The sequence below is a fragment of the Athene noctua genome, chromosome 1, assembly GCF_965140245.1.
Source record: "Athene noctua chromosome 1, bAthNoc1.hap1.1, whole genome shotgun sequence".
NCBI lineage: Eukaryota > Metazoa > Chordata > Aves > Strigiformes > Strigidae > Athene > Athene noctua.
In genome coordinates, this window is record NC_134037.1 from 106,159,844 (window position 1) to 106,174,238 (window position 14,395).

The window sequence follows — 14,395 nt, forward strand, 5'->3', positions numbered from 1 at the left end:
CAGTGTCAACAGCAAACACTCACGGAGGAGCAGCAAACTGGGGTATTCTCCTCCACATAAACTGCTAATTTGTGGCAAATCAGTGTATTACAAACTAAGTTATTAGTAAAATTTATTTGTATTGAAAAAATATATCAAAGTAATTTGAATGCATTTCACAATTAGACATTAAAAACCCTTCACAAAGAGTAAGACCTCTTGTAATGAGAAAGTGATATTCACATCACACTGATTTTTATTATTTTGTCCATTTAATTAATCAGTGTTATTTGTTTGTTTGTTGATTTTAACAAAATATACAAAAGTCATACCCATAAAATACTGGTTGAATTACTTTAGGGTAGAAATATCTTATGAAATTACAGCATCTTTATTTAACACACACATTTGCAAGTTATGGGGTCCAGCAGAAGTGGATTTAGTAGCATAAAACAGTTGGTACTGAGGATCAGATGTTTGTAGTAAAAGTTGCCAAAGACATATGTTTTAAACTGTGGATGCTATACCTAGTAGCAGTTAGAATATATAAAAGTATCTCCAAATATATTATTTCCTAACCACGTGTGTCTGTCTTTTAGATTTCTGATTTGGAAAATACAGGAAAATTTAATCTTCTTACTGGAACTATTCAAAAGAGATACCAAAAAATAATGCTGCTAAATGTTGTCAGCTGAACAGAGTAAGAGTTTACAGTAATGACACACTAGAGTAACTAGATGAACTGAATGACATTCCCTACTTACACGTGTCTGAACAATTAATTCAATGTATTTTTGTGGAATATATGATAACTTTCTTCTTCACATGACACATCAAGTATAAGATTCAAAGATGTGTTCCCTATTTATTTTCATATATTCAAGCCTGGCATTTCTGAATTTCCCTTTGGAGAAAAATAAAGCAGGTCTTTTTAAATAACCCATATTTGGTATCTAGTCATAAAAGTGTTGTGTTTTAGGAAAACATATATTTAGCAAGTTAATAAAAAGACATTATGAAGCACTGAACTTCATGTTTCCTTAAGAAACTTGAAATGAATTACAAAGGATTATAAATACTGTTATTAAATAAAGACCATTGTGTAATAGAGCTGAGACTCTCTTATCACATGTTTGTACAGTTGTAAAATGTGGCTTTGGGATAGAGGTACTACTGTAAAGCAAACAATGATAAAGAATTATAATTCCCATCAGTGATACTTACTCATGGTGAAGAGAATCCTGGGACAAGTGAACTGTTTTCCTGCTACCGCCTGGTCCTGGAGTTATCTAATGGAAAAAAAGTTTTTGAATAATGGAGCAGGATACACACACAGCGATTGTTTATTAAAAAAACATATCACAAACACAAGAGACAGTACACTAGATTCAGTAAATGCAATTAGCAATATCTGCAATTTCCAAGTAAAGTCTGAATGCAGAAAGTGCTATACAAGATTTATACCAAAATCCTTTATGTATAATTTTGATTGGATGTCAGTGTCACACATTTTGAGATGTCAGGGGCCTATGTTACTTTTGAACCCTGAACCCACCCATGAACCACTTTAACTCCAAAAAATGAAAGTTAAATATTTGAAAAATAATCTTCAACATATTATCCTTTACATTTACTAAAACACACTCCCAACCTTTGTATCCTAACACAAAACTTTCAAAATTCAAGTTGTTGTGAAATAGAGAGCAAAGCTAAAATAATTTTTACCACACTGTACTGTAGTCCTTGTCTAATGTTTTATATACACTGAAACCAAAAATATACAATATGATCAATTTAATAATGATCTCAAGACTGAATGGTAGCACATGCAGACTTTTGCAGATGATGATATTCTGGTATTGCTCAAAAATAAAGCTGTTTGAATGCATTCTGATTTCTAGAATCTGCTTGATTTGTCTGAACATGTAGATAGGTATAAGATAATAAGAGACCACCTGATGAAACTCATTATTGAAGAACCAGAGCAGGAGGTAAACTATTCCTGTCGGAAAGAATGCAGGAAAAAATTTTCAGTTCCTTGGATAGTCAGTAGATGACCAGAGGTGGGAATGACGTCAGATGTTCTGCCAGTTTTGAAAGGAGACCACAAAAACTCTATGATAATGCATTTATATGGCTCAGGCTTGTCGAAAGTACATAAGCAGAAGATTCACAGATAAAAGCAGCCTACTCTTTATTAAAAGAGCAACGCGCTTAACTTTTCAAGAAAAATATCCCTATTCATCTGGTATCATGATGGAGACAAGCCAGGGCAGTCGGAACTCCAAGTCTGGAAAAGTTTCAAAGAAAACTCGCTGAATAATTTGAAAGCTCCATGTGGTTGGTGTTTGACCAAATGTTCCTTTGACCTGAAGAATGATGTCACTTGGGGTTGAACTGAGAAACCCTACAGTGTTGTCACATTTCTGGCTGATGGCGATTGAAAAGAATTGGTAATACATTACAACAGAAAGATCTATGCAAACATACAAATCCCTAGAGGGGAAATCACGGCAGCGATATGGGAGAAGAGCACCTACTGCTTTACCTGCATTTTGAGTTTACTGTTTTACTAGACTTACATGGCCTTACATAGCCACATGATAATAAAACAGTGACCAAACGTTACTTTTGCAATATCATAGTTCACCTAATAATAAGAGCAAGGAATTTAAATTAATAAAAACAGACCCAGAAATACGAACAAGTATTTAATATGCAATTTCAAAATTTTAAGATTAATAACTAAACTGTTACTTTAACACTATAGGTAAACATGTAGCTCAGCTCTTGAGAGTTACGTCCTGCATTAATCTCAAAATGAAGTTTTCATGCTATTCCAGTGGGTATCCCTGGAATACAGTAATCCATTTTCTACACTGTGGCTATAAGAAAAGCCAACTGTGCCTATGTCATGCTTTGTTAGAGGTTCATGATCACATTATCTCATGGTGGACCTGACACTTTTATTCAGTTTACAGTATGTTCTGTGTACAGGCAACTTATTTCCTTTGCCAGGGCTGCTGACAACCTTTTCCACACTATATTAATCTTGTTTACAGACTTTATCTTGGTACAAATATCAGAAAACTGAACTTTTTATCTCAGGGAGAAAATAAACAACATGTTGACAGAAGCAAAAGCTATTTTCTGGACTAAAATTGGTTGTTTACCTGCAGCCGTACTTATGGAAACAAGTTTAAGTTTCCATCTTACTCAAAATACATAATCTGAAATGTAATAATGAAATCGAAATTTCAAGAAAAATCACTTGATAAATTGCCAGTTTTAAAATAATAAATAAACCACAGAAGTATGTTTTCCCACTAATTTATATGAGAATGTGAACTTGCTTAGAATACAGTTACAACTGATCACAAAGTACACTGCTGAGGCTTTTCTTGCACAGCCCAGATAGCTTCAATTACCAAATAGTCACAGAATATTTATAAAACTAAACTCAAAATGCATACATACAGATCTTTGCATAAAACTGAAAGCTGATTATTGTAAGATTCACAATACGTTAATGCAAATTAATTCCTATTTGTAAAACTTATCTGGGGTATAAAAAGCCAAAAGAAAACCTATTGCCCATCTTTATCTGCTAACATACTATTAGAAAAATCTACTCCAATAATCTGCTGAATCTCCATGGAAGAGAATGCCAGTTGCTCTAGAAAGCAGCAACAGATTGCAGGACACTAAAATAAAAACAAATACCCTCTCTACAATTCAGATCCTTTATTCATGCAAAAAAATTGCATAGTTACCTAGAATTGGTTTAGGTGATGAAATCCCAATGCACAAGAAGAAATCAGGGGATAAAGTAAGTACTAGCTTTCCATTGGGTAACTAAGAACAAACAGCACTGAAGGTTTGCACAACTACTTTTTTTTTTTTTTTTTTTCAATTGAATGTATGCAAGTGTGCATGTCTGAGTGGACATGTGTATCAGGCAATCAGAATTGCTGTGATGGGAGTGTTTAGGAGACGGACACATCAGGCCTGTTTTAAATTTAAACTAAGCTCATTCATTAACACTGCTCTTCTTGGTAAGGGTCAATTCTTACACACTATTAAACATCCTCCTTATGTACAGAAGAGTGTTAAGTTTTTAACACTTATATGCTAAATAAGCTGCAAGTACACAATATCATAGAGCTGATACTGTACAGTTCACACTGACGGGTATGGTCTTCGGTGGTTCCTAGCCACAGAGGTCAAGGTGACCAGGACTGAGCCATCTGAGAAAAGACACTGGAAGTGAAGTAGGCTTGGCTTCCTTCTCATCAAATTCTCCTTGTTTATGTCTGATGTCATGTTACTGTTCTCTTAGAAAAAGTGAGGGAGAGGGTGCCTTCTCTTTTTTTGTTACAAACACTTGAGACATGGACAAATTAAATGCCATCTGAAGAAGCACATTTTGATAATGCTCCACAAGTGCTGTAGACTACTTTTGCCCCATGATTTAAAGGAAAAAACGCTTCAGATTTTTTTCTAATAATATAAATATAGTATTATTTTTTCAAATCTTTTGAGGATAAACTTTTGGAAAAAATGCCATGGCACAATTTAAAGCTCATACACAACATGAATAGAACTCTGGCTTCAAAAGTTACTTCCTATGAGACAATAAAATGCCTAGGAAATGCCCAATAACCACTTCCAAGCTTTTTAGCAGTATATTTAACAGTCTGTGTTTCTAGAAGTTGCACTACCCCATAACTAAACATAATCACACTCATACTGCAACTTAGGTAACTACAACTAATATATAAAAAGTATTTCTAACTATTTCCTCTAATTAAAGACAGCAGCTTTTAAAAAACTTAGTAGATGTAGCAAATGACTAGGAATGATGTCCTAGAGGATGAGGAACAATATTGACCTTCAGAAAATACAAAAGAAATATCATGTGTCTTCACACAGCTCATCTGTGTTGCGATCTGTACTGTCGCTTAGTTGCATGAAGTGGCAAAATAAGCAGGAGTGTTGAAGGTTAAACTTTTAGAACAATGTAGCAATATTATGCTTAGGTCAAGAAAGATGTTCTCTGTATATGTTAAAGCCAAAGGCATCCCTAATCAGAAGAACAAGTAGATAGCCTTCTTCGAGCAAGGACATCCTGAAGCCATTAAACTTTGAAGAGGGTACATTGCCAACTTGGCAATCACATTCAAGGTCCATGTATCCTTAGCTGAACTACCCTCATTATAATACTAACAATCACACCTATAGGTCAATATCGCCCATGTGAAGACCCTTCCCCTAAGCATGCACAGTAGAAGCGTAATGTCAGCAGTATAATAATTGTATGTAAATTACTAACCAATCATTGTAGAGAGGATGGACTTGGAAAATTACTAACTCTGCAAGTTTTGTGTATAAATATAGCATGAGAAGTCCTGTTGGTGTGCTTCATTTGTGGGAAACCACCAAGCACCTAGGCTTGCACAACCCAAAAATAAATAAGCAATGTCTCTCCTGAGTGTGTGATTACTGACCTATTGCACACTGGGTGACGAATCCTTTTTTCGGACAACAGGAGTGTAAAGGGAAATTATCAAAACCTTTGAGCCTTCTTGCTTGTCATTTCTTCCTGTGCAAAGTCTCTCCAGCAACATACTGCACAAGAGATACTATAATTTACAGTTGATATAACTGTTTTAATATGAATAATGTTTAGTCTCATCTTTGGAACTCTTAATTTCTTCTGGTACAAGTCCTTTTACTGTTGCTTGAGTAAGATGACAAGGTGGTAGCTGCATACTGTTTACAGAGTCCCTGAAACACAGGTACTCCCAACTCAGAGACAAAGTACTCCTTCTGTTTTGCAAAGATTGTTTTGCCTGAGAAATCATGACCTGTACTGATGGACATAGTAAAATGAAAAAGTATTCAAGACTGAGGGGTTTTGCCTCAAACAACATTGTATAGTGATGCCTGAGATATTACATACAATAAATCTCAGAAGTGGAAAGACAGAGGATTTCACTCTGCAGAAATAGTGTTAAGCACAGCAACTGTTAAATTTAAATATTAATAATATAGGATGAAGTTTTTCAGTTGGAAGGGACCTACAATGACCACCTAGCCCAACTGCCTGACCAATTTAGGGCTGACCAAAAGTTAAAGCATGTTGTTAAAAGCATTGCCCAAATGTTTCAAATACTGACAGGCTTGGGGCATTGACCACCTCTCTAGAAAGCCTCTTCCTGTGTCTGACCATCCTCTCGGTAAAGAGATGCTTCCTAGCGCCCAGCCTAAACCTCCCCTGGTGCACCTTTGAACCATTCTCACATGTCCTATCACTGGATACCAGGGAAAAATGCTCAGCACCTCCTTCCCCCTCCTCAGGAAGCTGTAGAGAGCAATGCAGTTGTCCCTCAGCCTCCTTTTCCCCAGACTAGATAACTCCAAAGTGCTTAGCAGCTCCTCATAGGAGGTACCTTCCAGCCCTGTCACAGCTTTGTTGCCCTCCTCTGGATTAGGTTTATGTTTGGATTTGATTTTACAGTTTTTTTCCAATCTATTTGACTCTACAATGTGTTTAAAGAATCTACATAAATTATTATGGAAGTACTTGTCTTGAATACTTAATAGCCATCACCGTGTGTCACATTCATAGCATGCAAAACCAATAAAATTTCAGCAAAATTTTGCTGAACAATAGTTAAACAAATGAGCTAACCACTTTTCTAAATGAAAGGTTAGTTCCTTTTTTTTGCACTCTATAAATTAACTATTATGATCAACTATAGATTAACACATATAAAAAATAATTAGATTAACCAAATCTTCTAAATTCCAGACGAAAAGATACTTCTTTTCTGGGTTCACGTATTTATTGTATCTTTTCCTAAAAACATGATGAATACAATTTGAAAAATTCAAAAGTAAATCCAATTTTCTCAGGCAGGAGTTTCTGCAAAACAAGTTGTCCAAAACAAAATGCAGCTAAGATCAAATCCTAGTCAACAGGATTTTGCAGTGGAAATTACAGTATCACAATGGCACTTCCATAATTCACGTATCTGTAATTATCAATTTATAGGAAATTAAATTAAACTATATCAAGAGAAAAAAAACAGAGAAAAATCTATTCTCTACATTTTATCGTACTGATTAAGAGCAATTATTATTTTCAGCATCAATTTATTATCACTCATTTTATACCCCTTCTTCACAAGAATTACTGGAAAGCACCTATACTAAACAAAACTCTGGATTTAAAATACATCTTTAAAAAAAAAAAGAAGATACAAATTCTTTGTCCTGGAGCAATACAGAAAACTAAGAAAATAAAAACAGCTTTCACAGTATACATTACTGAATCATTGCCATAACCCTAGGTTGACATTACCATTACATTTTTATTCCCACTACAAGCACACTCTTGCTGAAGGGCCCAAACTGAACATTCCAGAGAAGCATCTCTTTAACGTACAGATGACCTTTAAGTAATGCTCAAACTCTACAAAGTCTTCATGAAGACATGGTTCACTGGCAGAATAGTTCTATGCCAGTTTCTTAGTACTCTAGTTATAATTCTTTAAAATTGACCTCGTACTAACATAATGTGGCAAAAATCAATGGATCATTGCCATTCTGCTTGCAAATTATATGCAAGTGGTATGAAAGAAGAAAAACCTCAAGAAAAATAGGTCAAAAGACATGGACTTTAATCCTAAACACACACCTCCCTGTACAAGATTTATTGTTTTCTCTTTAAAAAAGGAAGAAATGAGAGAGCTACGCACCCTAGATAAAATGAGAATCAGTACATTTCTTGGAGTTAAAGAATATGCTCCAGCTCCCCAATCTCTCTAGTGATTTCACACACTGTTAAGAGTTTTCTCTATGTTTCTTTTCACACAATTGATCAAAATACCTCTATCTCTTCATATACAGTTTTCAGCTGAATAATTAACAGATAGAAAAGAAAAACTGTGGTATCAGAGATTAAAAGAAAAGTCCACTATTGAACACAGCTCCTTCAGAGAAAGATGAAAAATTTAAATCTCACGTATAAAAGTAAACCAGGGAATTTCTTTGTAAATCTTTGCTATTACACAGTTTTTCTCTGCTGCTTTTAAGAGAAAACCTGAATTTGAAATTAAATAATTATAAACTTCAAACCAAAAAGATTTTTTTTAGAAAGAGACTGGTCTGGGTGTAAGGGTTTTTGTTTGTTTGTTTTAAATGGTAACACTAGCAGAAAATATCACAGACCATGTTTTGTCCTAAATCTTTGTCAAAGGGACAAGCTTTCATATCCTATAGAATAGGCAACAGGGTAAGTGTAATGATGCATTGTAATGAAATACATTAGTTCATACATGCTGCATTTAGGTATGCCATATGGTAACAGGGGAGGAGCTATTAAAGCAGAGAAAATAAGTACTAGTATATAGTGTAGAAAAATTATTTGGTCTACGAAGAAAGCATCAGGTAAAGCGAAAAAGTACAAGTATCCTATCTGCAAGGAAGTCAGTAGGAGAGTTTCTTTTGAGATACCTGATATTTAATATGAGACAGTACTATGTGGCACCATCGCTCAAACAGCAGCTCACAGCACTGAAAAAAAATGGACTGATTCATATGTCTTAAGAAGAAAATATAAACCAGATTTTTTTAATTTTTTTTTTTTTTAATTAAACCAACTTCTTGTTTAAAAGGCAAATGTAAGATCATCAGGATTGAATAAACACACCACACAGCACTGCTATTTCAATTTTTTGTATTAGGAAAGGGAAAATCTTCAGGGCAGCTGCCTAAATTATTTTGTTGCCATATCTAATACAACGGCCAAAATTTTGCTACTTTGTTACTCTAAATAGCTAATATTTAACAATTTTTATTTAAATGAAACCAAATTTCCCTTAATACAAGGAGCTACTAATTAAGTGCTGCACTAATATGTTGCATATATTAAAAAATCATTATTATGATATTTTAAATGTCTTTTAGATATAAAGCTTACTCTAGGGTGAAATCTTAGCTTCACTAAGTCAACAGGATTTTGATTTCAGTAGTGCTGGGACTGTATCCTTATTAGTTGAGAATTATCTAAAATGCCGAAATAATGGTTTTACTTGTAAAATTATCATCAGTAAGTGAAGTTATCCACACAGTGATACAGACAGGAGGAAGGAGCAGAGAAGTGATTAGGATACTAGCCTTGCCTTGGGAGATGCAGGTTCAATTCCTAGCTCTGCTGCAGGCTTGCTGTTCTGACCTTTGGCAAGTTGTTTTCTGCAGCTTAGTTCCTCATTTGGGAAAAACAAGAAAAATATACAAACAAGATGCTCCTTTACACCCTGAAGTAATCTGTAAAAGTTTTTCCTTATTTCATTAATGTAATGGCAGTTAAGATTGTACCAATAACAAAGGTTGTCATCAAAGCATTTGCTTTAAGACTGCTTAAAGTATGCTACAGCAGGTGATTTTTATTCCTACTGCCACTGGACTTATTATAGGAAACAGAAAAATGTCAATATTATATGCATTTACATATATAAGCAGAATTATTCAGAACTCTTTGCGGTTACAAGTTGTACTATGACAGTACCCTAGTATGGCATCATAAGCTTGCTCAGAGTGGATTAAAAAACCCATGCACACAACAAAACCCCCATTTTCAAATCACTGCCCAGCTTCAGTAGCAAGCTATGAGTGGCCTCTACTGGCTGACCAAAGGCTACAAAAGTCACTATGCTTTTGCTATGAGTTACAACTGTGGTTATCAAGTGTGTGATATGCTTGTCAGTGCTAAATAATTCACTTACACGATGGCTAAAAACAAAAGCCAAACACAAGATGAGTGATACAACAGACAGTGGGAAAAAATACCTTTAATATTGGTGCTCCTAAGATTTGTCAAAATATATACTGTAAATACATACATGAGCAAGTCTGTTTTTCAAAAGCTGATAACGGAATTCAGCAGGACATACTGTGCTAGCTTTAAAGGTGGAAACCAACCTGAAATTCAAGTACTTTATAATTTGTTTATATGCTATATATTTTGTATGAAGACTGAATTACTTCAGTAATGGTATCAATGGTTTGATTTAGGTGCACAACTAGAAAGCCTGTTGTGTCATCTGAGAAGGTATGAAACCAAAGACTACATAACTTTTCTTTTCATAAGTGTGCAACAAATTTGGCCTTTTCCTTATTTATAAGATTAAAAACAGTAAGATACAGAATAAGAAAATTAAAAACTGAAGTACGAAAGTGCATTTATTACCACAAAGGTCCTTTTTTCTTTTTTTTTTCTTTTTTTTTTTTTTTAAATACAATTGTGGACAGCACAACTTGGAGATTAAAGCTGTTCAAAGCATGGCAAAAATTACTTATTAGATTATCATGCAACATCTGTATTGAAATAATTTTAAAAAATATTAGATAAAGAGATAGCACTGGTAGAAAGGAAGTAAATATTTTACTTCACCTTTCTTTTCTGCAGGAATATGTACCTGATTTGCCATTCTCCCACATTTTAATTGCACCTTATCAAGAAGGATTATTGTCAACATGACTACTGATGCCAAAAGGGGATTGCCTTCATAAGCAGCTGTACAGTACTTACATAAGACACTGTACTCTGTGATATTTCCAGCTCCTGTTCTGAATTCTGCCCCATTTCAGAGTTCTACCTCATTTCAGAATTCAGTCCCATTATCTTCTCTGCTCAAAACTGTTCACAGGGTTATCTAGCTGACATGTAAGATAACCCTCCATCTCACTAGATACCACTGGGATATGACATGCTGACCCACAGTAAGCCCTGATTATTAGCTTGAAACATACACCGTATAAATGGAGTTTCAAGCCAAATAATTTGTTTTAAAGTCTTTGCATTTTACTTATACATTAAAACTCATTTTAAACATGCTGACATCAGTTCCACCTAATCTATATAGCCATAAACATATTTAGACATGTTAATGTTAGATTTTGACTATTATCAGGAAACAGATGAAAAATACTATGACCAGAACGCAGACTACAAGTAATGCCCTTTTATTTTCAAAAGGGAAAGGGATTTTAGTTTAATAAATTATAACTAAATGAAAAAAATGGCCTAGTCACTGCAATTAAATAGAATGCCCCATTGCCTGCAATGTACTGAAGCTGTCTTATCTCACTGAAAAAAGGCTCGCAGCAGACCAAAGTCCAGTGAGGTTACATTCTTTCTGTCCCATCTTCCCCATACTACTACAATTCCAGTGATTAGGAAAGCAGTTAGGATTAACAACCCCAGGCAGCGGTGAGCACAAGTGATCTGCTAGGATAACTCTCCTCTCCCTCTCAACTGCAGAAAGGTTTCCTATCATAGCACCTATAGCTCTGCATGGTCTTGAGCCAGCCAAGTTTCATTTGGATGAAAACCTCACTATCTTTTGTTTTTAAAAGGGGCACCCAAGGAGCTATATCACAGTCTAGACAACACAAACCAGACAGTACCTAAATTATTTTCAGGAAAATGAGACAATAGGGAGACTGGGCACAAGGGGAGGCTGATAGCAGCATACCTAAGAATTTCCCACATGAAGAAAATAATTCAGGTACCAGTAAATTTTGGGTTTAAAGGTTACATTTTGTAAGATTTGGAATAAAATACCTTTCAAAATTTATACAGTTTGATGAATAACAAACCTTATGAAATTTACACATTTTGAACTGCTAAAATAAAAGCATGACCTTTTGCCCTTTAGATAACATTTAACTAATTAGTGCCCACAAAACAATTTTTTCTCCATTTCAAGTGAAATTCCCACCAGAAGGGCTCACACCACTGGTGAAATAGCAGGGAAGGCTTTAGGGCAGTTTCAGGTACAAACTTGGCCAGTTTCAGTTGTTGACAGTGTATATCGATGACACTTTTCATTATTTTGAGCTTGCCTGTACATAAATGTTTTACCCTTCAAGTTTACATGACTGGTAGATTTTAGAAATCCTTCTGTATTTGCCACTTTCTCTGCCATCTGAATGTATATTTATACATTATAATGTATAATTATAACCACTGTTTCAAATTGTAAATGCCAGGAGAAGTGAACAGGATAAGCAAACAGGAAGCTCAGAAATCAACTCTTTATTGGGCACTTTTAAGGTCAAGCTAAATTCAGGCTTAAGATATCTTTTTAATCTTTCTCCCTAAGCAAAATGATGTAGAAATAAAATAAGTCTTAAAATATATTACAATAAATACAATTTTTCACAGCAAGACATTCTCAAGCTTTTCCATCATCCTATCTTCAAATATCAAATGTAAATAATTCATGACTTCTATTGTAGAAAAAAAATGGAAACAAGTAGGTTCTAATAGGAAAAAAAATAATCAAAAGTGGGAATTACATTCATATATTTTAAAAGAAACTGTCAAGATTGTTAGGTTGAATAGCAGGACCACACTGAGATATCAGCACTTGGATAAGGTAGCACTGCATTTCAAAACGTCTAACATAATACAGATACCAAAGATGTATCTTACCAAAAGCTCATGAATGGACTGTGCAAAGCCACCATTAACTTTGATTTGAAGACTAAACTGTATTATCTTACTTTCAAATCCCTTCTTATCAGTAAGAGTGCGCCGAGGTTCTCTTTGTATGTTATCAAGCCCTACATAATGGAAAACATCACAGTATGCTCAAGAGTGCCCATAGATCCTTACAGTAATTTAAACTTGTAATGCATTAAAATGATAGCTCTACCAAAATGCTAATTCATAAAGGAAGGTGAAGCCTGTGTTCTAGGAGCTGAATGCTGCTTGTATCTGCTATCCACTCCTTCAGCAAGATGAAATATCACTGCTATGTTTTGTCCTATGTTGTTCATGGCACACAACATACTTCCTGAAAGTTTTATGCTATTTTGTTAAAACAGTGGATGTTTCTGGACTTACGCTGTCAAGTTAATCTTACTCTACAAACAGTGTTTCTGTCAGAAAGTTGTGTTTAGCATGTGAAAAACTTTTGCTCTTTTAAAATTTAAAGCTATGTACAGAAAACAGTTTCAACATTGGCTAGACAAGGGTGTGTGTAACTGAGGGTAGGGAAATTGTGACTTGGTGGCTGTCTCTGTTGCAAGACAGAAATCAGGGCACTGCTCTCATTTACAGGCTCTTCTGTTCCTGGGATTAACATGGAGAAAGTACAGTGAACTTTCCCTTAAGGTGTCTGGTGGCATCAATTTTATTTTTCTAGCCACATCCATGAGAGTAGGTTTTGGTCCCTATGCAACACATTAGCTGCCTTGGGCTTCTGAAATTCCTGATAAAACCACATGCAAGCAACTTTTGGTAACCAAAAGCATATCCTCTACTTACAAAGCAACACTGCAGAAATAAGGACAAGAGGAGTAACGAGTTTGTTGGCTCCTGACTAGATAGGCAATCAAGAAACGAACATTCTTCTCTCTATTACAAGTGTTTAATGCATTACAGGGCACAGAGAGCAACATTATTTTTCAGACATGAAGCTGTAAAGCACATTTGGCCAGGTCCTGGAGAAGACTGACTGTCCAACTACCTTATGGTAGACACCATACATCACAGAACTATGGCCTGTGGTTATCAGCAACTCCTTCCAAAATGCCAAGGGAATTCTAAGTTGCCCTTGGGGAGTGAGAAAGTGATTTTCCCTGTTATTAAGAGAGGAAAAAAATTCAGAAGACAAAGAGAGGGTCTTTGTCACAGAGAAGATCTTGAATCAAATACCGATATTTTCCATTTATATGGGTATGTTTATCTGGAAACACCTAGAGCTAACTTAGTCCCTAATAAAGACAAATTACCGTAGAAGTTTACAACTTGTATAGGTGCATGACATGACTCACCAAGACAATGTCCAAGACAAGAAGATGGAAGAAGGAGAGCACTGACGTGCAAATAAATTGTGTCCAGCTATTTATGAGTGACAGCCTTGGTGCTAAAAATTTCTACATGTCCAGAAGTTTTTAGAGACTATCTGTGGTACAATCTGATGCTCTACAAGATGCAAGCTTCACTTTCAGTCAGGGGAAGTTTTTTTACTACCAGTACAAAAAGGAAGCATTCTCCTATGGGATGCTGGAATACGTACTTGATTTTAGTTTGGGAAGGAAGGAAGAGGAAAATGACACAGAATGAAAGCAGAAGGTACCACGTGTAAAGATTACCATAAAAAAAATAAGACATTCAGAAAAGCACATCTTCACAGAAATCTAGAGTAAGATAAAAACTAAGAGACTGTTGAAAGATATTAGCAACTATCCCTTTAAAAAATTATGCTTGGGGAACTCTGAATCTCTTTGCTTTGTTCAAGGCTCAAAGACATTAGGTTAATATAACCTGATTCATCTTCTCTCCCATCTACAAGACAGTTGAGTAAATACCACCAACATAAAGCCTTGCTGAACTCAC

The 14,395-nt window shown here is 35.1% G+C and overlaps 1 protein-coding gene across 1 annotated transcript in view; it reads right to left on the reverse strand.

The window, feature by feature from the left end:
* GPATCH2 (G-patch domain containing 2) overlaps positions 1–14,395 on the reverse strand; it is a 127,549-nt gene that overhangs the window by 36,905 nt on the left and 76,249 nt on the right. The window contains exon 6 of the mRNA XM_074897232.1: positions 1,204–1,268. Within this exon, the coding sequence (XP_074753333.1) occupies positions 1,204–1,268 (65 nt within the window). The remainder of the gene's footprint in view (positions 1–1,203; positions 1,269–14,395) is intronic.